General features: G+C 51.2%; 8 protein-coding genes across 8 annotated transcripts; 5 read left to right on the top strand and 3 right to left on the bottom strand.

Annotated features, from left to right (window-relative positions):
- The first annotated feature begins 857 nt into the window (after positions 1-857).
- On the top strand, positions 858-2,231 carry P152DRAFT_459059 (uncharacterized protein). The gene has a single exon (XM_033679604.1). The coding sequence runs from the start codon at positions 941-943 to the stop codon at positions 1,967-1,969; it is 1,029 nt and encodes a 342-aa protein (XP_033533735.1). The 5' UTR covers positions 858-940; the 3' UTR covers positions 1,970-2,231.
- Positions 2,232-3,285: 1,054 nt separating this feature from the next.
- P152DRAFT_46286 (cora-domain-containing protein) lies at positions 3,286-5,766 on the top strand. Its single transcript, XM_033680428.1, has 2 exons — positions 3,286-3,530; positions 3,587-5,766. The coding sequence occupies exon 2, from the start codon at positions 3,609-3,611 to the stop codon at positions 5,571-5,573; it is 1,965 nt and encodes a 654-aa protein (XP_033533734.1). The 5' UTR covers positions 3,286-3,530; positions 3,587-3,608; the 3' UTR covers positions 5,574-5,766.
- Positions 5,767-6,625: 859 nt separating this feature from the next.
- Positions 6,626-8,043, top strand: P152DRAFT_46282 (uncharacterized protein). Its single transcript, XM_033680418.1, has 3 exons — positions 6,626-7,091; positions 7,177-7,472; positions 7,539-8,043. The coding sequence occupies exons 1-3, from the start codon at positions 6,740-6,742 to the stop codon at positions 7,725-7,727; spliced, it is 837 nt and encodes a 278-aa protein (XP_033533733.1). The 5' UTR covers positions 6,626-6,739; the 3' UTR covers positions 7,728-8,043.
- A 140-nt stretch (positions 8,044-8,183) lies between these two features.
- On the bottom strand, positions 8,184-10,397 carry P152DRAFT_474327 (uncharacterized protein; the record flags this gene model as incomplete). The annotated part of the gene is made up of 8 exons (XM_033681314.1): positions 8,184-8,405; positions 8,471-8,573; positions 8,625-8,807; positions 8,856-8,958; positions 9,006-9,151; positions 9,200-9,529; positions 9,577-10,261; positions 10,313-10,397. The coding sequence occupies 8 exons, from the start codon at positions 10,395-10,397 to the stop codon at positions 8,184-8,186; spliced, it is 1,857 nt and encodes a 618-aa protein (XP_033533732.1).
- A 1,237-nt stretch (positions 10,398-11,634) lies between these two features.
- On the bottom strand, positions 11,635-13,904 carry P152DRAFT_449879 (uncharacterized protein; the record flags this gene model as incomplete). Its single annotated transcript, XM_033678136.1, has 5 exons — positions 11,635-12,115; positions 12,169-12,404; positions 12,455-13,185; positions 13,227-13,657; positions 13,789-13,904. The coding sequence occupies 5 exons, from the start codon at positions 13,902-13,904 to the stop codon at positions 11,635-11,637; spliced, it is 1,995 nt and encodes a 664-aa protein (XP_033533731.1).
- Positions 13,905-14,898: 994 nt separating this feature from the next.
- Positions 14,899-19,438, top strand: P152DRAFT_46176 (multidrug resistance protein 3). Its single transcript, XM_033680194.1, has 9 exons — positions 14,899-15,246; positions 15,304-15,491; positions 15,553-15,607; positions 15,658-16,259; positions 16,310-16,892; positions 16,946-17,692; positions 17,743-18,272; positions 18,322-18,403; positions 18,466-19,438. The coding sequence occupies exons 1-9, from the start codon at positions 15,133-15,135 to the stop codon at positions 19,351-19,353; spliced, it is 3,789 nt and encodes a 1,262-aa protein (XP_033533730.1). The 5' UTR covers positions 14,899-15,132; the 3' UTR covers positions 19,354-19,438.
- On the bottom strand, positions 19,302-21,948 carry P152DRAFT_459054 (uncharacterized protein). The gene has a single exon (XM_033679603.1). It carries the CDS (start codon positions 21,828-21,830, stop codon positions 19,524-19,526), a length of 2,307 nt encoding a protein of 768 aa, XP_033533729.1. The 5' UTR covers positions 21,831-21,948; the 3' UTR covers positions 19,302-19,523.
- Positions 21,949-22,093: 145 nt separating this feature from the next.
- P152DRAFT_418118 (uncharacterized protein) lies at positions 22,094-26,153 on the top strand. Its single transcript, XM_033677099.1, has 4 exons — positions 22,094-22,255; positions 22,313-22,445; positions 22,492-25,322; positions 25,382-26,153. The coding sequence occupies exons 1-4, from the start codon at positions 22,253-22,255 to the stop codon at positions 25,898-25,900; spliced, it is 3,486 nt and encodes a 1,161-aa protein (XP_033533728.1). The 5' UTR covers positions 22,094-22,252; the 3' UTR covers positions 25,901-26,153.
- Positions 26,154-26,473: the final 320 nt, after the last annotated feature.

Below are 26,473 nucleotides of genomic sequence, written 5' to 3'. Positions count from 1 at the left end.
TCAGCTTGTGGCTTTCTTTGATCAAATTGGCCGCACCAATACAAGCTAGATCCGGCATATCACTACCGATTTCCCTGATCTATACGATCTTGATCAACATAATGTCGCACTCGATGAGAGGAGCATTCGCTTCCTCGCGAGGATCCAAAGCGACAGTACCAACCTGCGCACACTAGCAACCACTATTTCCCGCTCATATTCAACGACACGCTGGCTCGCTGAACTTGACAATCCGAGTTTTGTTGTTGAGGCGTTAGCGCTTGTCGATTCTCACCTTCGAGCCATTTTGTCCCTCCGAGAGATTGTTATCGTCATGTACGAGGGGCATCCAAGTGCTTATATCAGAAGCACAATAGAGAACCTTGGATGGATGGTCCAGGGGACAGAATAAGTTGTAGAGTCAGATTCTGACTGGTCGCTCGGTGACATTTGAAGATGAGGATTATAGCTGTAATCACGACCATTATTTTGACTTCGATTAGTTACGATGGTGACTGTTGGAGAAGCGCGGCAGACTGAGCTCTCCTGCGCTATGTACACAACTAATGTCACTGGCATGATGAAGAGATGATATCGAGCATGAGATAATGATCAGTCCAAGTTGTTCAAGCACGGTGTGGTTTCCATCGCACAGGGAAGTTACATCTGGCAATTAATATTCCAAAATCGAGCTGCTATGTACAAATCTCATTTGCCAACGCGCAAAAATCTAAGCATTAAGTGAGGCATATTACACCCCATGTCCGTCGTTTCCGAGGTGGAAGCATAGCATCTTGAAAGTAACCGAAAGCAGTAGTTATCTATAAATAGGGCAGCTGTCGCCAGCATCCATCTTAGATATCAACCCATTGCCGGTTCCACCACCGTTCCTCTACATTTCACTTGTCTTCTGCAATCGATTCATAGAATTCTACCCGTGTCAAAATCATTAACTTCGAAAATGGATACGAAAGAGATGCAAGCTATGCTCGCCGCTAAAATGGCTGAACCACCACCAACCCGCGGCGATCCAGAAGCGTACAAGCCTAGACTTCAGCCGTATTACCGATTCCTAGACAATGCCTGGAGGGAAGTCGTTAATACTCCCCACCTTGAAGCTGGATCTCGGTTCTCGTCGTTTTATTTGCTATCTTGGAATATTGACGTCCTGGTCCCCTTTGGTGAACCACGAATGCACGTCGCGATTGATCATCTCGAAGCACTGTTATCAACCATCGGCGATAGTCTAGCTGTCATCTTTTTCCAAGAGATGGACAGCTCCGATATCCAGCAACTCCAATCTACTCCATGGATCCAGTCGCGGTTCTACATGACCGACGCCAGCAATAGCAATTGGCAAAGTCCGTATTATGGTACGACTACGCTGGTTGACCGCCGTCTCCAGATTCAGACCGTGTTTCGCGTCCCATGGGTGACCAAGTTCGAAAGAGACGGTCTCTTCGTCGACATCGGCGTATCGAGCGACGATGGTTCCCCTGCAGGCCATGCGGTGCGCCTCTGTAACACGCATCTAGAATCCCTGGTGGCAGATCCTCCCGTGCGACCCGGGCAGCTACAAGACGCGGCGGAATGGATGCAGAAGCCCAATGTCCTTGCGGCGGTGCTGGCTGGCGATCTGAACGCCATCGAGCCGTTCGATAGGACGCTGCACTCCGAGAACGGATTGAAAGACGTCTATCTCGAGTTCGGTGGCCGAGAGGATTCAGATGATGGATATACCTGGGGAATCCAGGTGCCTGAGTGGATGAAACAAAGGTTTGGTTCAAGCCGGATGGACAAGATCCTCTATTGTGGCGATGTGACGCCGAGGTCATTCCGGAGGATTGGAATGGGCGTGAAAGTGGAGGACCCGGAGATTGTGAAGCAGATGCGGGAGCAGGACGCGTTGGAGTGGGCAAGTGACCATTTTGGAGTAATGGGTGAGATGGTCCTTGGTGGCGGCACGAAACTTAGCCTGTCCAGGCTATGAATTTTATGCGCGTGTCCTCTAGCAGACATATGCTGCATAGGTACGGAGAGGATGGTTTCAAATTTCAATACCATTCGTACCTTCTCTCTCTGCGTGGGATTTGGTTCTTGGGTGGAGCATCAAGCGTTCCGAAATGGATCCTGGGCTACTGATCATTGTTAGGCGATCTCAACGCATCTCACGAATAGGAATCTAAACGTCAAGGGTCATCTCTCTAACTTAGGGTGATCTTGGTTCTCTTCGAATCCTAGGCTCACGTTCGCCCTGGCACCTGCTGAGTGTATCTCTTTGTGCAACCGCGCACCCGACTAGCACTTGACACCCGGTTTGTGGGATGCTGCTGATTCTCGAACTTTTCAGCCCATAGGATATTGCCCAATTGATAATCGTACTTTCGACCCAATAAATGATCTGACAGGCGCGATTTCCGACTTCGACAGGGTCATGATTGGATATGCATGTAATGAATATTGTTGTCATCTTCCTAATGCAAGTTGTCAGCACTCAGCCGTCGATAGGAGAGGGTTCGAAAAGTCGGAAACCGGCAATTAGATGGCACCAAAATCGTATTATTAGTATCTGAGTCGCTTCAAGGGTCTAGCCTTCCAAATGTAATCAAAAAACCAACTTGATATTGATGCAGATTGCAGGATACTCCATCCCAATCCAGATATCGTAATATCAATCTAGGTGGAGTTTAGGTAATCACGGCATATTCCGGTTAAGTGCAAAATTTCCAAAAGATTTACCCGAAATTGAACCGGACCAATAAGCATCGAGGTTTTTCAACCTCGCACCTGACTCCAAGAAAGCCGACAATCCCATCACTCCATGTCCCGGGCATCGTCTGTTCTTTTATTCCTCCCGAATTCTTCCATTCACCAGACACCCAGTCCTTGAGGGCAATTTCAATTGTGGAAAATCCATCGAATTCTATGGTCTATTGCAGCAAACCATCCCACACTGCAGGATAGGGCGAATACCTGACACTTGCCGCCTTTTTTCGGCATCCACATCATTATCCCATTGTCAAACTCCAATCCGATAGTCGAGAAGCGATACGGCTTCGCTACTGCGCGCACATCGAGAAAAGTCTCTCCCGAACCTCCCTTCATCGATTACCAGCGACTTGGCGCCCTCAGCGTCTAATCCTCGATAACCATCAAGTTGGCGGGCATCATTCTCTCCAAGTTCTCCTTCATCCGTCCTCTACTCGGCCCAACAAGCTGGGTATTTGGAGGCGACATTCTGCCTCCCTAGCTTGCGCTGAAGAACCGAAGTTCATTCACTGCCGCAGCATTGAACGGCCGTGACCGTTGATGGACCGGTGAGGTGCGTGGTTGGTGAATAATTGAGGAGGCACAAATACGTGCACGGAATCCTTTCCCCAAGGCTGAGTGTAGGGTGTGTTCCCTACGCGAAGCCAATCGTACAAGTTGACCGTCTTTACGAGGTGAGCGCGCCCATAGCGGCTCACCGACGACCAGTCGAATTATCGACCATATTCGGTTGAGGAAGACGTAGAAAGAAGAGTTGATAGTTTGGCCACATCAAGGCTTAGGTATGCATCCGCGCTCAATCCCCGACACAAACAACGTTGACTCTTTGTGGTCGTAGATCACGATATTAGACAGACAAGATGTCGGACTCACCGCGTACCGAGAGGTTCGACACGACCCGATACAGCACTCCTGTTTCTGAACTAGATGATCATCGACGTCAGCCGTCCTCACTCCCGCGAATCGATCCTCCCCCAGCGAGTGGCAGTGCTCCATTCCAAACCACTCGCCGTGGTACCCTCGCTAGTCTTCGGCTCGAACGTCCTGAACTCTTCGCCGATGCGTCACACCTCGGGGTAGCTGGGCTAAATGAACAGGCGATCATCGACGATGGACAAAGTGGACACGGTGTTTTAATGGATTGGAACTCGCCAGTGAGCCCTCGAATGACCCGCCGTGGCACCTTCAGGCGCACTCCGCGTGAGCAAGGAGGAACGGCTTCAATTCCATCCCGTCGGAGCTCCGCAACAACCCTCTCTGAGTCTCCTCCCAACTCAGTGAACGCATTCGCTGATCCCCGTCGTCGCGAGCGGACTGGTACCATCACCAGCCAGATTGCGCCTGATCAAGAACTTGAGATCCAGCGATCTATTTCTGGCGCTTCTCACCGCCGCAAGGCAACGTTTACCGACGGACATAGCGTTGAGGAGGGTAATGGGACAATCCCTCGCGGAAACGATGACGAAGAATCTGTTCGCAGTTCCATCGAGGAGGATGTCTGCTATCCGCAGGAGGATGTTGGGAAAACTTTCCGAATTGATTATGAAGAGCTCGAGGAGTATATCGTCGAAGCAGCCCAAGAAGAGGAAGAACGCCGCGCTGAGGCAGCTCGCCAAGCAGCCCAAGCAGAGGCAAATCTTCTTGAGCGCCAGACAACACGTGGTGGATCCACCGGAGGCGAGATTGAGGAGAAAATCGTCTCCGACTCGGAAGTCGACCAGCCTACCCCTGCGCAGCCGCATGCCGTGCCAGCGACCATTGCTCCAGCTTCCCGGTTCACCTTGTTTAGTTCCGAGTCCGATGACACGATCCACGCTTCAACATTCGGCGGTCTCCTTGCTGAGGGCGAGCGTGTGATCGACCTTTTCGAGCCCCCCCTCCAGACTGGTGGAGTGTACTGGCTCGACATGCTGAACCCACCCAGGGATGCTGTGCATGCCATCTGTAAAGCCTTCGGGGTCCATCCCTTGACGCGAGAGGACATTGTCACGCAAGAATCTCGCGAGAAGGTCGAGCTGTTTCGGGCGTACTACTTCCTAGCCTTCCGCTCGTTTTTCTCGCTCGACAAGGAGTCCGAGGAGTACATGGAGCCCGTCAACATCTACGCCGTGGTCTTCCGCGAGGGCCTGCTGACCTTTAGTTACACCGCCAATCCGCACGCCAGCAATGTCCGCTCCCGCATCAGCAAGCTACGCGATTACCTCCAACTCGGCTCCGACTGGGTTTGCTACGCCCTCATCGACGACATCGTCGACTCCTTCGCCCCCGTCATCCACGAAATCGAGGTCGAGACCGACCGCATCGAAGACGAGGTGCTGATCGTCCGTGAAGACGACGGCCGCGAGATGTTACGCGCCATCGGCGACTGCCGCAAGAAAGTTATGTCGCTCATCCGACTCCTCGGCGGGAAAGCGGACGTGATCAAGGGGTTCGCCAAGCGGTGCAACGACCAATACGCGGTGGCGCCCCGCGGCGACGTGGGGATGTACCTCAGCGACATCCAGGACCACGTGGTGACGATGATGAGCAACCTGACGCACTTCGAGAAGATCCTGGGCCGCAGCCACTCGAACTACATCGCGCAGATTTCGCTGGACAGCTTGACGCAGGGCAACCGAGTGAACGAGAACCTGAGCAAGGTCACGGTGCTGGCGACGATCATCGTTCCGTTGAACATCGTGACTGGCCTGTTTGGGATGAATGTAAGGGTGCCGGGGCAGCCGGAAGGGGTCGGGACCTTGGGGTGGTTCTTTGGGATCCTGGGGATTATCATGGCGTTCGTGATCTCAGGATTGCTCTACGCGAGGGCCAAGCGGATGATTTAATGTGGTCGGCGGACAACTGGTGTTTGGATGTCTCAAGTGGAGCAAGAAATGACCGTCAATATCGACTTTGTCGGCCACGAATCCTCATCAATCGAATTCTCCATCCTTGGCACCATTCAATCACACCAACGCAACGATAGAAAGTTTACTAGTGTTCGATCTCACCGCATCGCGAATAGACCCTTACGTTTCTTAGAGCTATACCTGATCAGTTTTCCTTGCTCTTTCTGTATGTTTTTTTACCTTGTGCATGTATACCCGCATACTCGGCGAACGGAGAGGCAACCGTGGGATACATTTTGCATAGCGCGAGCTGATACGATGCCTGGATACCTCTAACGAATCGAATTTGAAATCCTTGAAATGAAGTGCCCAATGACGGTGCTATGTCTTATATCAGAATCGCTGGCTCGGACGGATCGAGGCGAGAGGCATTGGATGTCAGGAGGAGAGATGTCCAAGGGACCATTCGAATTCGCGTCGCTCTGCCATCAAGATTAACGCTGAACGCTATGGACTGTTGCACTCGGCGTTGGTGTCATTCATCCCCGCTTGGAGTACTCCGGACTGGAAGTCTGGCACTGCACTACAGAATCTAGGCATTAAACATCAATATCAATGATTGGTGAATCAGATTAGACCAGAAGTTCGTCCCCCAACTCGCCCCGCAATTTGGCAGAGATCGGGAGTCGGACAATCCCATGCACCAGTGGCATAGCACCTGGATATCAAAGTTCCCATCTTCATGTTCTTTCACTATTTTACCAACCTCGTATTTCTCTCGACCAACTGTTACTTCCTCGTTCTTGGCTCACCTCTCCTAACAACTCACAATTGCGCAGGAAAAGGCGGAGAAACCATTCGAACGGCTGCCAAGGGCAGGTGGCGTCGTGGCGCGAGGCAGACAGCATTCTCATTACAGTGAAGCTGAGAAGCATTTGTGATCATGCAGTTGCAAGTTGCACGTTGGTGTGAAGGTGGCATCCGTTTATCCAGTTTTCTGCATCTGTGGATGCGGATCTTGCGTCGCATCGCGAAGCTCCTCATAATTAGCGCAGTCAATACACCGGGGAGGAATTTCCACAAGGCTGAGGGCGTTGGATAAAGTATCTCCAGCCGCCGCAATTATGAAGAGGTAGAAAGGTTTGACGATTTTCTTGTCGTTCATGAGGATTTGCATTATAGCTAGTCCATCGCATCATTTCAACGCGTTCTCTGAGTCTCGTCTTATTTTGAAATGGTCACAAGTCTCTATCCCAAAGATGCTAGCGAACTCGCTTCTATCAATCCTTTTCCAGTGGAGCTCGGTAGTGTCCAGTCAATTAGATGCGCGGGACCTATCATTCATCCCGCTGCATCCTGTCGACATCGCAAAACGAGACGCGGGAATCGCAGACTTCGCACCCGATTCACGATGGTCGAACGACTCGATGCCAGAGCAGGATCTCTGGGGTCGTTCATTACAGCGCCTTGAACCGCGTCAACGAACTTGCCCGTCTGGCTACGGATACTGCGCCAGTATGTCCCCTCAAATTCCAATCATCGCCTTTTCTCAACTTTTCTCCCTTCCCTCGGTTCCTCCAGCATGAACTAACGACCTCAGCCCTCAGCGGCTGCTGCCCCAGCACCGACCGATGTTGCCAGTACGGCTACTGCCTCCCCCCCGGCGGCGTCTGCTGCCCCGGTTCCCCTTGCCCCGACGGCTGGTCCTGCCGCAGCACCGGTACCTGCTACCCGAACGATGGGGATTGCTGCTCGGACGGACGGAACTGTAACCCGGGCAAAATCTGCGTGCGCCTCGCGTCCAGCAACCGGATAGTGTGTTGCACGTACCGCGTACGTCGGCGAGAATGGAGTGACGACGACGCAGTTGAGGCCTTACACCACGTATTATACATGGTATGTAGTTCTCTCCGCGCTGTGATGCGCCTGAGGTGCTAGAACAGTCTGCTAACGGTGGGATAGGTGGTATTACTCCTACTACTGGACCTACGTGATTTCCCTCTCCGCATCGACCGTCACCTCAAGCAGGGACACCTTAACCACCACAATTACCGTTCAAGCCATGTCATTGGCCGCAGCAGAGAGAAGTTTCGCAGACATATCGGCATCACTCACCTGGTCGGCTCCCACTTCCGCGACATCCCTTTCTAGTCTCGCTAGCCGCACGACATCCGGATTCACCGCTGTTTCGACTGGTGGTGGTGGTAGAGGTAATGGTGGATTCGGACCAGTATCCTGTGTAGGCTTGAGTGTTGGGTCGGTCGGTTATGAGGAGTTGGGTTGCGTTGGGGGCATTCATTCTGATTCCAGCGATTTTGATGATGTGGCTATAGCTGTATGGAAATGGGATATGATAATCTGGGATATGATACCTTGGGATGTGATGATTTGGGTTCTTCATGTTTAGTTTTTAATGTCTTCCATGCCGCTATCGGAAGATGAGCGGTAGCGACCTTCAGCGTTCTTAGTGACTGTCTATCATGTCAATATGATATTGTCCGCACAATATGTAAGTCATTATTTGCATTAAGCATTAATCGCTCTACCTATTAATTAGTCTTCGTTCGCATTCACCAATACTAAATTCTATAGCACCATGAAGCCGCATCAGTTTGAGATGAACCAGGAATTGTCCTCGGTATTGTGCGTCATGTTGGTCTGCGTTGTCTGCTTGTTCTTCAGTGCACCATTGAAAACCGTTCCGCCGCTTAGTGGTCGGCTGAGCTTGTTCTCGCCGTTCTTAACGGTGAAGTTGGCGAAAGGAACTTCGTACGGGTTGCGAGTTAAAATGGAGGGCATGCCGAAATATTTGGCGTTGACTTCTTGATGCTATGAAGGTAGTTAGTATTTGACTGGTGCATCCGCATTTCGGAAAGCAAATCTAGGGGGCATACCGTGATATGCAACTCATAGTACCCTCGATAATAAATGTCGCTGAACTGCAAGGTTGGATTATTGCCGACAACCCATTCGCTTGCGAACTGGCCTTGGGCAAAGCTGCAGGTCGTCAGAATAAATCCATCGATCAAAAACAGATCCCTTTCATACGTAAGATTCGGGCCTAACGGGCTAGGACTGGTAACTGCAGAGCCTCCAAACTCAACACCGATTGACCCTTCGCCGGTCTCTGGGTTGTACGGCTTATTGCCATACCAGTTCAAGTCGCTCACGAAGGTAGAGTGGATGTCGCCCGCGAGCATGATATTGTTGCCGATGTTGTTCTCGTATAGACTTCGCGCGTTAGCATAGAAACGATCCCAGACGGGTATGAGTGCTTACACGTTGAAGGTTCGGTTTCTGTTCGACACATACCCATCCCATCCGTCGTAGTTGAATGGGTTCTCAGGTCCTAGAGCTAGGCTCGCATTCAACCGGGAAAAGACTATCGTTTGTCAGAGCTTTCTGGCGCGTCCTTAGGCGGGCAATTACCGAGTTGGCTGCCAATGATTCTCCAGATAGCACCGCGCTTGTTCGACTTGATTAACTGGTTATAGAACCAGTTTTCCTGCCTTGATCCCATCAAGCTCCTGCCAGCGTCATTGGAAATTGCATGCACGTAGTCCGTGTTCCAGTACCTGTTTCCATTAGGCTCCATCAGTGCCACATGTTTGGCATGTACTCACAGATCGGTGATTGATCGGTCATATTGCCTCGTATCAAGCATGATCAGATCGAACAGTGAGCCAATCGAGAACGACCTCCAAATCCGAAGGTTGTCGTCCATGTCGACTTGACGTATAGGCATCCACTCAAAGTATGCTCGCACGGCGTTCATCTTGCGCTGGTCGACGCTGACTCCGCCATCTTTGATGAAGGAGTCCTCGGTATTATTGAGTAAGGAGGAGCCATCGCGATATTGATTGTCCCCAACCTCATGATCATCCCAGACGGGAATCCAGGCAAACTGCCGGTGATTATGCTGGAGATCTAGGTCGGACTTGTATTGAGCGTGTCTAACACGTTAGAAGCCAAGAGACTGGTGAGATAAGGAACGACATACCGGCGACGGTAATCGTACAGAGAGTATGCCTCCTTATTGGGCTGGTGGGCTCGGCCTATTGCCCATCCCCAGCCATAGTCGCCCTCTTTATATTCATACACATAGTCTCCAAGATGGACGACCCAGTCAACCGAATCTTTTCGCGCAACGTTCCCGTAGGCATTGAAGAACCCGAAGGGGTGGTTGGCGCATGAAAAGACTGCAATTGACCCAGAATTTACCTTGTCGTCCTTCCGTGGGGTTGTTTTAAAGCGCCCAACTGGTGAGGAATTACTTGATCCGCACACTGCGAACTGGTAATGGTATGTCGTATATGGGCTGAGTCCGTCTGCTTCAACTTTGACGGTATAATCAATGTCGGAGCTCGTGTACGCTGTGCCATGGGTCACTGCGCGGCGCAACTCCTTGTCCACGTACACCGCCCAGTCAACGCAGACAGGCGACTTGGACAAGGCGACATATTCATCCGTATCATGATTATAGAGCGGCACAAATCCGGTGACTGTGACGTTGGACTTGTCATTATCCATCGTCGGAGCAACCCTTGTCCAGAGGATGATACTCTCCGGGTATGGATCGCCAGAGGCAACGCCATGGGTGAAGTTTAACTTCGCCGGATCGAATGGGCTCGATATATCTGATCGCTTCACAACTTTATGGATAGCGATCCCCAGCCCCGGGTGGTCTGCTTAATCGTTAGCGACGGAACGTTGGCGACGATTTCCTTGATGATTACGGTGCGATGGTGACCGGTAGTTCAGGTTCCCCGACCATGCCGCACTCGCGACGGCTGCGAAGCCCAGCAGCCTTGTGAATAGCATCGCGAAGGTATCGATTGACGAATAAACCTCACATTAATAAGCACCAGAGCAAGAAAAACGGTGCGACCTTCAACCAGGCGACGAGGTGCCGCCATGATCATTTTAACCGATCCCGTTCCTTCCTAAAACCTCTGCACTGCTACCCCAAGCTCTTCCACACCGTTGACATAAAATGACGGTTTTCCAATAGTTCTCCACATGCACGTTGGATGCCTCCGCAAGGATCACCCAATCATGGGGCGGAGAATCAGCACACGAAATACGAGAGGCGGGACATGAGCAGAGCCATGCATGGCTTCACCCGAAGCGGCGTCCGGCTAAGCTTCACGGAGCTTAGAGCAGCCTTAGGTCGTGTCCATACGGACAAAAACTTGGAAGATGTGGAAGGTCGATCGCTGTCTCGCAAGCTGCCGGATCGTCGGCGGGAGGACGAAAGTAAGCGAGACTACGAGTACCGTAAGGTAAGGATACCTTGTGCAGTGATGGTATGAGTATTGAGAGGGGCGAATTGTAATGAGTCTGGTAGTAAGGTTGGGTAATTGTAGTCCTCTATGATTACATGTACGGCAGAAGAACCATAATAGTTAGTGGTAGATTGGCTCAAGGTAGTTATGGTAGTTATAGTTAGTAAAGTGGTAGTTCCGACTTCCGAGACACGAAGTCTTGGATAGTAGTTAGATTGCAAATAAAGCTTTGGCAATGCTTATTTTATCCTTCCCGCAATTCCATCGCAACTGGTTCGATATGGAGTTAGGATTGGATATTCTGTGCAGAGTATTTCGTATAAATTTATCCACTAGATTCCAATCTATATTCTCGTGAAGCATCCAATCTCATCGAATGATGTGTCCAACCGACAGATCCTCGGATCAGCCTCGACCTAGTCCAGGCACCGTATTAAAGCGGAATCCGGGCACACTCCAGCTACAACTGAAAAGCGCAGGTTCAATCATGTCATTTCAGTTCCTAATCCCTAGTATTATACGAAATTCTATACATGTGCGCACCCATTTCCGGCCAAGACGTGCATCTCATTAATCAGTCAAAGGGTGAGTTCCTCCCGATGCTCGTCGTTATCTGTCTCCCGTCTCCATGATGAGATGCGCCATAACTGTCTAATATTAGGCTATTGTCAGTATATCAGGCCGAAGTTAAACAGAATGAAGCCTCTACACCCCTTGCTCCACCGCCCGGAAAAATTATCATGTCCATTTCATCCCATCGGCATATTCTGCCCCTACTGTTCCGGAATGTCGTTTTCAAGCAAGCTCATGATATGCTGGTGGCTGTTAAACCAGTCACCCAAACTGTCAATCGGCATTGCATCCCCATCCGTGGGGACCACCGGAACATCGCCGCTGACGTCACCAGCGAACGGAGCATTTGGAACGAATGCCAGCGCAAAGGCATACGGATCGAATGCGTTCCCTTGGCCGTGCCCGTAAGAGAAGTTTATGTCGGCAGCCGCATTACCGGGGGTCTCCAAAGAGCTCAAGTCCATCTCGACGGCTTTTCTTCCAGAGTCCACGTAGAGTTTGGCAACCTGATGGAAGACGTAGCATAGTCGGTACATCTTCTCAATACCTTCGGATTGCGGTTTGGATGGTTTCAGAGATTGGACGAAGCTTTCAAGCAACTGGAGGTCGGAATCGTCGTTGGAGGCAATGACGTGGCAGAAAAGGACCATGTATGGGGTAAATGGCGCTTGTAGAACAGCCCTGGATGCAATATTAGGTATTTGAACTCCTCGGGTTTTGAAGGATAATCTCACCAGTGTAGGTAGCCGGACCAGTACTCCTCGCCCTTGCCCTTGAAGTGTTTACTTGTGGATTCGTGGGATTTTAAGGCCTTCCTCGAGACTTCGAGGCATTCGGAGCTAAACTGAGAGGTAGAAAAATCGTCGGGAGGCATCGCACGATGAATCAAGACAAGCACGGACTGATGGGCCACCTGATCTGATTTCGTAAGGACGTTCATGTACTCGCCGTACTCGGGTTGAAATGAAAGCTGATACAGTCAGTTGACAAGTTCTGCGTACGGATATGGCTCTCTCTTACAGTTTGGTACTTGCTCCAAGCGTCATCCATCTCGAACACCAAAAAACGAGCAGACCGGGTCCGATCGGATTCGGATTTCCCCGATGCTCCTGGACTGAATAGCTCTTCGTAGACTTTTCCTTGGATCTCCGCGACCCGAACCCAATAAGTCAGAACCTGGCCGAATGGGTAGCCTTCGAAAGAGAGCGAGGACACTGAAGGAAGAGAGATGTCGTAGTCGTGGATATTTGATGCTCGACCGAGCCGCAACGCGAGGCTTTTTTCGATGATATATAACAGCCAAAAATTGACCATTTTACTCGCTTTGACTTCTTGCGAATCGTTCTTCATTGAAGAAATTCTGTGATATCCGAGGGTCTTGCACATTGCAACGGCATTGGTGGTTATGGTCCAACATAACGACGGTTTCGAGATTTCCACCGCATACGAAGCGGCGAGGAGTAGAGCCTCGATATTCTCCGAGGTGGCGGGTAAGAGCAGGGGTAGAGACGACAAGAGATATTCGAAGTTCCGTCGACAAAAAGCAACATGCTTGAGAAATTCATCGCCCTGTCGTCCGTCCGGGCCCGTCTTACCAAATTCGAGGAACATGTACTGGGCCACGCCGAAGAAAAGTAGGCCTTTCGTGATAGTGAGCTCCTCTTTGCGGTCGTATGCAATTTCAACGATCTCGCGGAATCGGAGTTGGTCGAGAGATGGTAGGAACATTGCAACGAAAAAGTTATCTGCAACTATCAGCCGGAGATATCAGACCTGATCCGCTAGGCCAAACCTTTGGATCTCGCAAGTATATCCAGTAAAAGGCTTTTGGGAGGTAGCGGCAGCGCGAATGAGGCTCCTGAGTTTTTCGGATCAATGAAGCGGCTGTGGGTTGGAGCCGGCTCATTTTGCCCGTCGACCATGCTCCGGAGCGAAGCGAGCGCCTCAGCCATCTGCGGATCTTGAGATGAATTTCTGCTTATCGCTCGCTCAAGGAACTCGTGAGCAAAGGTAGATTGAGCACTGAGCGATGAATCGCCTTCAAAGGTCGGATGATCCGGTATGTGTGATGCGGGAGAGATCCCATCGCCGCTTGGTGCATTGGGGGACTTCCCACTCCTCGTCGATGCGCCATCGTTGGAGTGTTCTGAGACCAGACTCCGGTTCTGTAGGAGATGTTCGATATCTACCAGCTTTTCTTCGATGCGATCGATTTTTCGCTCACTGCTATTAAGTTAGTGTATCCACAAGACACCAATTGAATGGTGTTGAAATTCCGATATGCAAATAACATATGATAACGCTGACTGGAAGGACCACAAACGACGACGATTTGAAAATTACGTTGGACATACTATTGAGACGATATGAGCACACGATGCTTCGACTCCTTTGGCCTCTGTGAGGTAGTCCTACATGCTTTGGTCCGGTCAGTCAATTTTCTCGTTTGTTGACTAGTCTTGCCATACATTGGTTTGCGGCTCTGCAGCTCGAGCACGGATTCCCTCTATCACATCGAGTCTTCCTGATCCTGCAATTGTCACACTGTACAATGATAAATCAGCAAGAACTCCACTGCTGTTATACATTGATTTCCGAATCATGTTTCGAGCCTTACCGCTTTAAGAAGCAGGCTAGATCCTGTCGCGTCCGCCATCTCACTTTCCATCCCGGCACGCAGCAGTCATCCAACGAACTGATATTCCTGGCGGCTCCCACGGTTTCCGTGCTCTTCTCAGGTGGTGTCACATCTGGGCAGGTATTATTGTTGAAATCCTAGTTAGCGCTATTATTAACCATCAGAAGTTGTACTTTGTAGCCCTGCGCCACCACGCGACCCTCCGGAGTCCGGGATCCGCGGAATCCCCTTCGCGGCTTCGCCACGAAGGACAAGGGTGGTAGAGTACGAATAAGACACTGATCAGGACTTAGGAAGACATAGGGAACAAGGTAAATCGATTCGTAGTTTTATAGAGGCCCCATTGAGAATTATATCCAAATAGAATAAAATGATTGCAGCAGAAAGATTCGAGTTCCCTAGAGCAGCAGTTAGATAATTACGGAAATACGGACTACGGAGGAGACAAAAGACGCTATGACCGAGACGGAAGGGTCCAATCCCCATCCTACGCCCTCGGAATCCAAACGTTTCAAGTTCAAGTTCTTTGGTGGTGGTGCTCGTGGCTGCATCGTCCACATTAGACGAATTCGATGAAATCGAGATTCTCATGAAATCATTGAAGATGACTTGGGTGATACAGATCTTGTATAATTGCCATCAATCGAATGGCGGAGAAGCCCAAGAGTCCAAGAGTCCAGCACGGATGAAGATTGACGACAACCAAGACCAAGCACCCACTCTAAACCTGAGCGACGATGCACAATATGTCGATCCGAAATTCAACGGCTTGGTCGAGACTCAAGATGCTGCAGCCAGGATTATTACCTTACTACTAGTGATCTGGACAGTGTTCTGATACTCCGCAAGATGATGGATCATCCATCAGATCGCCGTCTGCGCGGAGACCGTACGACGTACCTGGATGGTAAAATGCACTAGATAGGTAAACTCTCCGCAGGTTAATGTTGCTAAGACTTCTTGTCCTTCGTGATTCCTGTATCCATTTTTCATTAACTTTCGTCGTTTCTTCATTTGCAGTCTTTAATCTGCACCATGAGTCCTGCGTTCTGTTGAAGACATGACCGATAACGACGAAAAATGCCCGAGCATCGCTTCGTGGGATACATCGAAGAAACCCCAAGACGACTTGAAAGATCAAAAGGAAGAGGGAGGTGCTTTGGGAAACTACTTCGTAAGTCGCACGACGATCCATTGGCGATACTTGGGCAAACCGTTGATGACGTTATAGCGAATCTTTAAATATACAGACCGCTTAGGATGGATTTTAAATGGCACCAGCTTCTTCGCTGCTATTGCAGCGGGCACAATGCTTCCATTGATGGATCTTGTGTTCGGCAAATTTGTGACTGTCTTCAATAACTTTGCCATCGGTGCAATCACCCCAGACGAGTTCCGATCTTCTCTGGGTTGGTGGGCGTATGTTACCTTCCCATGACAATCTGATGTCTATTTAAAGTGCCATACTGACAAGTTTTAGGCTATGGTTTGTGTATTTGTTCATCGCCAAGTTCGCTCTCATATACTACTACACGGTTTGACAGCCATGCATCTTGTGGAACCAACGGCACTAACGAGTCTCAAGGTGGCTATTTCTATCTCCGCCATTCGAACGACAAAAGCTCTGCGGATTGACTTCCTGCGGCATGTCGTTCGTCAGGATATCGCGTTCTTTGACACGTCAGGACCCGGGTCCATCCCCACCCAGATCACTTCGAATGGCAACCAGGTCAACCAAGGCATATCAGAGAAGCTTGGATTAACCCTTCAAGGCACCGCGACGTTCGTCGCCGCATTTGTCGTTGCATTTAACGTCAACGCTAAGCTCACTGGGATTACGATGGCGGTTGTTCCTGCAATTTTGCTCGTCACGAGCGTCTGCGTTGGGGTGGACGTGAAGCAAGATGCCCGGTTTTTGTCAACCCTTTCTAAAGCCAGTGTTCTTGCTGAGGATGTCTTCTCGAGCATCCGGACGGTCCACTCGTTCTGGTTGCAACCTAAGCTAAGTGCTAAATATGACGAGATCTTGCGCGATGCGGAGAAGCTCGGCCGCAAGAAGTCCCTGAACTACGCTATTCTGTTTTCGTCGGAGTTCTTCTGCATTTTCTCGGGTTACAGCCTAGCATTTTGGCAGGGCATTCGAATGTACGGCAGTGGCGAGATCACCAATCCAGGAGATATTGTAACGTATGTATCGACACCTATCCATTGTCTAGGACGTACTAACTGCGTACTAGCGTCATTTTCGCAGTTGTCGTGGCTGCCACGGCGATGACGACAATTGCTCCTCAGATTTTAGTCGTCACGAAGGCATCTTCTGCTGCGGAGGCAATGTTCAAGACGATTGACAGAGTTCCTGAAATCGACGCATTGTCCGAAGAAGGTAAACGGCCGGCGAGGTGTGCCGGAGACATCCGTCTTCGAAATCTGCGTTTTGCGTATCCAGCTCGAAAGAATGTGCCTGTGCTGAAAGGATTGAATCTGGATTTTCCTGCCGGAAAGACAACGGCGGTCGTCGGTCCCAGTGGGTCGGGTAAGAGTACGTTGGTAGGCCTCCTGAATCGTTGGTACAACCCAAGCGAAGGAAATCTATACTTTGACGGTGTCGAGATCACCCAGCTGAATATACGTTGGCTGCGGAGTCAAATCCGGGTTGTCGCTCAGGAGCCCGTACTGTTTACCGGATCCATTTTTGAGAACGTGGCCCTGGGCCTGGAAGGCACCGATATGGTGGATTTACCTATCGAAGAGAAACAGAGATTGGTCAAAGAGGCATGTAAAGCGGCATATGCAGATGAGTTTATCGAGCAACTCCCATGGGTACTGTGAACCTTCCTCTTGAAGTCAATACATTTCGCTAATTGAAGAGACAGCAATATGAGACCCAGGTCGGCGAACGAGCAATGATGCTTTCCGGCGGCCAGAAGCAGAGATTGGCGATTGCCCGCAGTATTATTTCTAACCCACGAGTCCTGCTTCTTGACGAAGCAACTAGTGCTTTGGATCCGAAAGCTGAGAAGATCGTACAAAAGGCGCTCGATAACGTGTCCGCAGACCGGACGACGCTTGTCATCGCACACAGGCTGTCGACAGTCAGAAATGCAGATAACATTGCAGTTCTCTCGGATGGGGCTGTTACGGAGCAAGGCACCCATGATCAGTTAATCGAGGCGGACGGCATCTATGCCCGACTTGTCCGGATTCAAGACTTAGGCAACTCCGAAGATGATGACGCGGATGATGACATGGAGCAGCCGGTTACCAGGATGACCTTGGGTAGGTTCGGGACTATGCTCCAACCTGGAGAAGGGGATGGTACCTCCGGTAAAGAACTTGAGCTGAAGCTGCAATATGGGCTTATTAAGAGCTTGTGGATCATGCTGGCTGAGCGCAAAGAACTCTACCCAGCTTTGCTTGTCACGGGGATCGTCTGCATCATTGGAGGTGCTACGTACCCAGCGCAGGCCATCGTCTTCTCCCGAGTCTTTAACACGTTCCAGTTAGAAGGCGAAGAGATGATCAAGCAGGGTAACTTTAACTCACTCCTTTTCTTTATCATTGCTCTGGGGAACCTCGCTGCGTACGGCATCTTAGGATGGGCAACGAACACCATCGCTCAAGTTAGTTCTAGTTCTTATCCATAAAGCATCTAAGCCTAATAGCATTGCAGGTATGCGCTCGGCATTACCGCCTGGAAATGTTCCAGAGTCTCATGCGGCAAGATATTGCCTATTTCGACGCCCCAGAACATGCCACTGGAGCACTGGTCTCGAAACTCGCATCCGAGCCGCAAAACCTCATGGATCTCCTCGGGTTCAACGTCGGTCTGATCCTTATTAATTTTGTGAACATTACCGCCAGCTCAATCTTAGCATTCATCGTGGGCTGGCGCCTTGCTTTGGCCGTTGTGTTCGGCGCGCTACCGGTCCTCGTCTTCTGTGGCTACCTACGCATTCGCTTGGAGACCCACTTGGCTGATGCCACGGGTGCACGATTTGCAGAAGGAACTGCGTTTGCGACGGAGGCGATTTCGGCCATTCGGACTGTTGCTTCTTTGACTTTGGAGAAGCACACGGTCGGCATGTTCGAGGAAAAGGTTGCGGGAGTGGCGAGACACTCGGCGAGAGCGTTAATGTGGACTATGTTCTGGTACGCCCTGTCGCAATCGGTGACATTCTTGGCTATGGCGCTGGGTTTCTGGTAAAGTCTCCTGGATGAACTGTTGAGGGAAGTGCTTACTTTGCGACAGGTATGGTGGTCGCCTCATGTCTTTCGGGGAATATACCACAACCCAATTCTTTATTGTGTTTGTGTCCGTCATCTTCTCAGGGGTATGAGCTATCCTATCTTGTGAGGCCCATAATGATAACAAAGGCTGACGATTTCATTCTAGGAAGCGGGTGCCGCGTTCTTCTCTTACACCACGAGCATTACCAAAGGACAAGCCGCTGCCAACACCATCCTAGCGCTGCGAAAGAAAGTTTCCATCGTCCGCGAAGCAGACGGCTCCAATGAGCACGAGAAATATTCCGACGCTCCTGGAGGTATTGAAGGCGAGAAAATCCATTTCGTCTACCCAAGAAGACCAGGTACGAAAGTCATCAAGGGTATCAGCCCAATCATCCTTCCCGGTCAGTTCGCTGCCTTCGTCGGTCCGTCCGGCTGCGGGAAATCCACCATGATCGCCCTCCTTGAGCGTCTCTACGACCCCGTCTCCGGCGTCATCCGCTTCGACGACAAAGACATCACGGCGCTCAACCCGCGCCATTACCGCGCACAATTATCTCTCGTCCAACAGGAACCGGTTCTCTACCAGGCCTCGGTGCGGGAGAACATCGCCATGGGCCTCTCCGAGACGGACGCGACGGAAGCGCAGATCATCCAAGCGTCGCAGCAATCGAACATCTATGACTTCATCACCTCGTTACCGGACGGATTCGACACGCTTTGCGGCTCGAAAGGCGGGCAATTGTCCGGCGGTCAGCGCCAACGGATCGCGATCGCTCGTGCACTGATCCGCAAACCAAGGCTACTGTTGTTGGACGAGGCGACATCGGCGCTGGACACCGAGTCGGAGAAGGTGGTGCAGGCGGCGTTGGAGAGGGCGAAAGCGGGGAGAACGACGGTGGCGGTGGCGCATCGGTTGTCGACGATCAAGGACGCTGATGTGATTTTCGTGTTCAATAAAGGGAAGATTGTGGAGCAGGGGAACCACCGGGAGTTAATGGGGAGGAGGGGGATGTATTATGAGATGTGTTTGGGTCAATCGTTGGATCGATGAGCATGAGGATAGGGATCGAGGGGTGCATTGAATTTAACACGAGGACATCCAAGGAAAAGGCTCTTTTTTCAATTAGAAACCTAGGGTAGCTCTAGGAAGGGCATCTATTGACAGGTATGGTTCATAGCCACAATCCACCAGATTTACTAGACAAAAATTGCTCCCGGGCTCTAGTCGGATTCAAGATCCGCGTCGGGATTCATTGTAAGGGGTGGGATCTCAAAGTCGCTGTCATCGTCACTTGTCTGCTCTTCCTGTACTTCTTGAATTGCCTCCGCTTTCTGCGCGGGCGTAGCAGTAGCCACCGGCTTGGCGAGCTGTTCTGCTTTGCTTTTGATATTGCTTGAAATCTCGGAGTCAATGCCAGACTCCACTGGGTACGTCTTTGACACGGTTGACGTTGAGGTAAGAGTCGTCGTTGTTCCCAAGCTTTGCACATCCAGACGCTGGCGTTTGGATTGTTCTTCCTCCATCTCAAGGTGCCGTTTCGTTGCCCGTGCCGTGTCTGGAGGTAGGCTATCATGGTCCCCGTTCGAAGGCATAGCGGCATGCTGAGCCAGCAGGATGTCTTGCATGGGATCGGATGACTCGTCCATGATAGTGGTTTGAACTTCGGGCGCAAGCCCATGGGGTTCATCCTCCGACATAGTAATAATCGGATCACCGTGCCTCGACTCCCGAATTGTATTTTGGACATCAATGTTAGATGCAGGCAGTTGATTCTCATCCAAGTCCGAGGTCCCAGACGTGGAGGATATGACGGGTTGACGAGGTCGAGTCAATGTATCGAGTCGATCGACGGAACCCAGTAACCTTCTGGCCAGGGGCAGTATGCTTGCATTTTCCGCGGGAGGGTTTGCGGCGCTCAGGCAAAGTGCCTCCTCATGTAGAAGGAGGAGGGCGGCTTGGTCGAAATGTACTCGAAGTGACGAAGCCACGTACTTGGACGGGAGGCTGAATAAGCGAGGCAAGAGCTTGTAAGCCGCGTGGTATAGGTCTGCGTCCAACTCCTTTGGGCTCCCTTGTCTCTGTTTCGAGGTCGTGAACGCCTCTATCTGGGGAGCGCCGTTCGACTTCGCTTCCTGACTCGGTGCCTCCAAATTGCGGACGAGGTCAGAGCAGCAGGACTTCATGACCGGAGCTAAGTCGGAAATGGAATCTTTGGAGAGGGCTGGTCCGCTGGTGCGGATATAAGCCGATAAAAAGTCGTACGCAGCACGTCGGAGTTGAGAGGACGGAGCTTTAGTGGTAAATAGCCAATTCAGGTCCTCGGCGGTTCGGGCCATGACACTGGACGAGGCCGTCCCAAGCACCTTGGAGATGGAAAGAACGATGTCAATCGCGGCGAGATGGAACAGTGGCAATTGGGCAAAGAGCTCGTTCATTTCTTCCATGCTGACTGCAGAATTGAACTTTCCGGCTTTCTCCCAAGTTGCCATCTCTCCGGGACCTGGACCCTTCATAGACAGTATCCTCGCCAACAGGTCATTTACAAGACCCAGCCGGAGGTCGACGGCATCGGGATATGGGACCGCGACATATGCCCTGAGCAATTGGAGCAGGCGAATTCCTCTGTCGAAGCCCGGCGTGATCCCTGACCACCCAGGGAGCCCGGCAGGGGTCGGGTCGTCTTGTAATGGGTCATCCTCAAGCGATGTAAATCCATTTTTCTGTGCAGATTGTTGCTGATGCTCCTCTCCCACGCCCCTGAAGAGGATAGACAGGACGTCATGAATTTCGGTCACGTATGTTTTGACCGCTTTCTTCCTTTCCTCGGCACCGGCCGACCTGGGGGCACATCTGTGTAGCTCGACCAGAAAATCCACAGCCTTTTGTCGGGTACTTTCTGCGATATACACGGTGTCATTGAAAGCAATCCCTTTCAATATGCCTCTCAGTTTCGTTTCGAAAGGACGAAAAGACGTAGCGTGATTTGGGATTAGCTCGCCAAGACAGGACAAGACGGACTGAAAGAGATCATTTTGACGAGTGAAGTTTGGGCTGTACTTTGTCGTCCCTAGTATATCGAGACATGCAGTTGCAAATGCCGATAGAGAAGGTGTGACGACTTCACGAATGAACGTTTGATGACCCTGAGAAAGAAGGAAGACTCTTGAAAGGATCAGAACACATAAATGCTTGACAGATAGGGGATTTGGTCTCTGGAAATGTTGCAGTACGCCCCGAACCCAGCTTGCAGATTTTTCGACTGCATCCCATTCCCCAATCTCAAGGTAGGTCTTAATAAGGACCAAGGCGGTCCATCTCGAGTGGACACTCTTTTCTTGGAGCAATGCAGAAAGCTGGGTTCGAAGTTTATGAGCTAGGATGGAAAGTTCCGACCCTTTCCCTTGATCGAATGCAATTGCATCTTTGCTCTCAGCGAGGAATGATACTAGCTGGGGCGCAATTCGTGGGAGGAGATGTTTTGGAGTGGAGGAGAGTCGATAAGTGATGGTTCGGAGGTTGGATGCCATTCTTTCCACGGAGTAAGTCCAAATGAAGGAACCGAGCCCTCAATTAAACAAAACCCAGGCCTAGCTGATTATTAACAGCTGCGATGAACAGAAATTATGAGAGATGGTGAAGGACAAACACTCGAGGTGCAAAATATTTTAGAAATCTTCAATTGCTGAGAATCTGATATCGTATTTGATGCCTAAGGTGTCGACATTGTGTTCCAGCAACTTTTGGCTGTGACATGCCGATCCTCATATCAACCAACCTCCTGCTTGCTGTACTTGTGTTCAAATATCTGAGGAGCAACTTCTCGTCTAGTTATTTCCTGGCTGAACACGGTCGACCCTTCTAAGACTGTGAATATCTATATTCTGAGGCATGGACGCATTATAAATCCTTTGGCGTCGCTCTTGAGGCGACCGCAATACATTATTACATCATGGCAAGTTGGTCCTTCTGCCCCGAGATGAGATCTCTATTAATTTGGAGGGTCTTGCAGCTCCGACATAATCATGAGGGAGGAAAAGCCGCCCGGTATATATCCCAACTCGATCTCGAACGCTGTAACGGGCAATGGCAGCTGGTGCCGGAGCTCGCACGCAAAATCGAGAAGCATGCGCCGAATCGCAAATGTGAGTCCCCCTTTGTTCTGGGTGTTACAGTGCTGATCCTTCCAAGGCCTAGCATTGACCGCAAGAGTGGAGGCACACATTGCTGAATGGCTCGCTACGGACACCGACACCTCAAACACAGATCTAGCGAAACATATCCCACCGCTCCTAACCGCCATCGAAGACGCGAAGTCGATCCCGGAAGACGCGTTCGAAGCAAGCGTGTGCCTTGCTTGGGTCCACCACTCTTTAGGGGAGCCGGCACTTGCAATATCGAGATTACCGAATGATATTCCCGAGAGTTTAGAAAGCATACCACTGTCCGCAAGACAATCGCGCAAATGGATCCAAGTGTGCGCCGTTAAGGGAGGATACCTCAAAGGGGAAGCGTTAGAGAAGACAGCAGGCCATGCTGAAGCTGCACGAGCGTATAGCGCTCTGTTGCCGGTGCTTCCAACGCCTGGCTCACAGATGACACCTCAGCTCGGTCTGTGGACGAACCGAGTGCTCTCAAGACTGTGCGAGGTTTCCATGATCCCACTCCGCTCAGGTGGATCCGTGGATTTCAGCGCTATGATGGGCGGGTTCCGATTATGGACACAACATTGGCAACAATCCCGAGCAAACTTCAAAGAGGATCAATCGCACAAGGATGTATGGGTGGCGTACTACAAGGCGCTGTCCGAAATGCTTCGTCAAAATATACTTTGCGATGCAAACTCCCCTGAGCTGCAGCCTTCAATTGTCAGAAGCGCAAATGATCTCTCCCCACAAGACTACCTAAGCTCGAGGCTGAAACAAAGGGCGGAACTGAAGAGTGTTGAAACGGCGAACGAGAAGCTCATCTTGGAGAGCACAACCTTTCCCAAAGCCAACGAACGGAATTCGGACGTGGAAATGTGGGTGGAGGCTGTTGTGGATAATTGGCGCATCCTCTGTGGCCCATCATGGCAGGACGAAGAACTTGGCGCCGGTGGAAAGGAGGCCATCGCACGCGGAGTACTCGACATCCTTTACCGTGCGGCGACCAAAACGTTCCACAGCCCTCAAATACTCCGACATCTTTTTACGGTCCATTCATATTTAACCGAGTTCGACCTGGCAATGAAAGCATTTGATTCCTACTCGGAGATCATAAAAAGAGGGAGAGAACGAGACGAGAATTCTGGGGAAGAGGATCCGTCCCTTGATGGGCCTGATGCGTTCATATGGACCAATGCTGAGACTATCAAGCTCTTGTGTCGGTACGGATCCTTCGAGGAAGCCGAAAGAGCCGAAAAGATCTGTGACGAATTTGAGAGGTGGCTGAAATCCCATGTGCTTGTACCGATCCGGCGTCTGTCGAAGGGTAGCATACAAACTGAGCACCAACTCGATCCGAAAGTCTCTCCAGAATTCGTTTCTCTTGCTCACCACGCCATTGGCATCAGCAGGTCGAATTGGGCGCGCTGGACCTATGACGTCGCTGCACGGGCCGGGCTCCAAGCGAAGGCAATCCAGAGTTTCCGGAATGCTGTTGATCCTCGGTTTGGAAAACCAAAGACTATAGAGTATCTATACTCCTTGGCCTTCCAAATGGCGGAGATGCGGGATCTCCCGAATGCGATCAAGGTGGCCAAACAAGCCCTCGCGCCTGTTCACCACGGGGAAACCCCTTCGGTATACCCTCAAGGCCCAAGTTCGTCAATGTTTCAGCGAGAAAGGCAGTTGATGCCATTGTGGCATTTACTGGCCCTGGCGTTATCCTCTCGCTCGGATTACGCAGTTGCAGCTAAAGCTTGTGAGGCGGCATTTGATCAATTCCACGATACGGTTGTACTCTTCGGTCGATCAGAAGCGGGTATGCGAGCCAGTACAGATTCGGAAATGGATCTTAAAGCTGCAACGAAAGGGATCGCTGATGATATGAATGGCTTTGAAAAAGAAGGGATATTGCAGATCAAGATGACACAGATTGCTTTGCTCGAGACTATTGAAGGCTCAGACGTTGCTGTGGAATCTACTGGAGAACTCTTCGCTCTCTACGCCAGACTCTTCGGGAACCCAGATGCGGACACCATCAAGCCGTCAAACGGGTTGGCACCGCCGCCAAGTGCTAATGGGACGGTGAAAGGAAGCATATTCAGCCGCAAAAGCTTCCGAAGGCCGAAAACCGCCTCTCCCATTTCCGCTCCATCGGACAGTATCACAGAGTCAAGGCCAGGTACAAGCGCAACACAGCGAACTCGAATGACGCAGGTCACCATGACGCCCACTATTCAAGTCACTGGGGACGATGGAACGCCAGAGCGGCGACAGAGCATGGGACGTAAAGCATCTCAAGCAGCGGCCGTGAAGCGGTCGGCAAGTGCTAAGCTACATAAGAAACATCCGCCAAGTCGAGAGGGTTCGGTAAAGGGTCGACCCAGCACTTCCGGCGCCTCTTCCATTTTCGAGAACCACAAGCCCCACGAAGGCTCAGATGAGCCGCTTCCGACGGATGGGCCCCACCACCGCGAGTCCAAAGCCGGCATCCTCCCTGCTATCGGTCACAATATCGCCCCCGATCAAGCCCCAGCCCCAGTCGGGCACCTAGACAACCCCCCCAGGCAGGATACTCGGTTACCTGCACAACTCCCGGGTTCTAACGGGCACGAACCACAGCCAAGATACCCTCAGGCCCAAGAAAAGCGGTATAAAACCGCTCTGCTCGTTCAAATTTGGCTATTCGTTGCCGGCATGTACAGCCGTGCTGGCATGTACAGCGAAGCCAAAGGCGCCACCGACGAGGCTGCCACGCTAGTTGAGCGACTCGAATTCGAGACCGTGAACCAAAACACCAGTGCCAGAGCGCTAGCGAACAGGAGTTGGAGCTGTTCGAAAAGCATAGATGAGCTTTGGGGAGACGTATGGGCAGAGGTAAGTCACCGCCCCTCACATCTCTCTCTAACCATGAATGCTAATATCCCATCCATTAGCGCGGTACCATGGCCCAAACCCAAGCTTCCCCCTTCGCAGCCCAGCTCTGCTACGAAAAAGCCCTCACCTACTGGCCCAACCACAGCTTCGCCATCATCGGTCTCTCCGAGCTCCTCCTCGACATCTACGACGAGAAAATCCCCCCCGAGCCCCCAGAAAACTCGCCAGATGCGCTCCCCCAATTGCTCGCGAAATCCTTGATCCTCCCAACGACACCCAAGCTGGAAACCTCCAAGGAATCGACTCCACCGCTCGAGATCCCCGAACCGGCTCCGACTTCACCGAAGGAACTGCATCGTCTCGCTTCGCGGGACCGTGCGTATGGGCTATTGGCGTCGCTCACGAAGCTTGGGTCGGGGTGGGATTGCTCCGAGGCGTGGTTTGCGTTAGCAAGGGCGTATGAGGCGGGCGGTCAGATTGGGAAGGCGAAGGAGGTGCTGTGGTGGTGTGTGGAGCTGGAGGATACGCGACCGGTACGGCATTGGAGGAACTTGGGATGCGGTGGATACGTGAGATGAGTGAGTCTTGGCGCAGTTGAAGATACCCATTGTATCATTCTTGGCTATTGCTGGTCGGAAAATTAGCGGAAGATGGCCATGACGAACTTCCATTCTGGGGATTGGGTTTAGGGCCAGATTTGGTTTATCAAGATAGTACCTACCTTCCTATCTGCGGGTAAAGCACCTAGTCGCCTCCTACACATTATTAGGGCTATATTTCATCAATCTCCTTTAAGCGTACTATCTTTCTGAAGCCTTTCTCTTGCTTACCAACTCATGCGCAGGATGTAGAGCTCGCGATATTTCCACGTCTACCTTAGTCGCCATCCAGGTGGACGACACTGGTTTGCTGAACATACCACCGGAGACCTACTAGCCAGCAAGGGAATTTGCTTGTGCCTTGGTCATGTCCATGACTTACTGCGCGTGTAGAATCTATCATGAGTGTCCAAGGTCCAGTGGTTGAAGGATGAATCAATCGCATGCGGAGATAAGGTGAAAATGTAGTATATATTTAAACCTGCCAATTTAACTCCCAGCGGAAATGGTCAAGTTGGTTTCACGACTGACGTGGATCAAGTACAGCTGAAA

This window comes from Eremomyces bilateralis (genome assembly GCF_010015585.1).
Source record: "Eremomyces bilateralis CBS 781.70 unplaced genomic scaffold P152scaffold_11, whole genome shotgun sequence".
Lineage (NCBI taxonomy): Eukaryota > Fungi > Ascomycota > Dothideomycetes > Eremomycetales > Eremomycetaceae > Eremomyces > Eremomyces bilateralis.
This window is presented reverse-complemented; position numbering and strand designations above follow the sequence as displayed.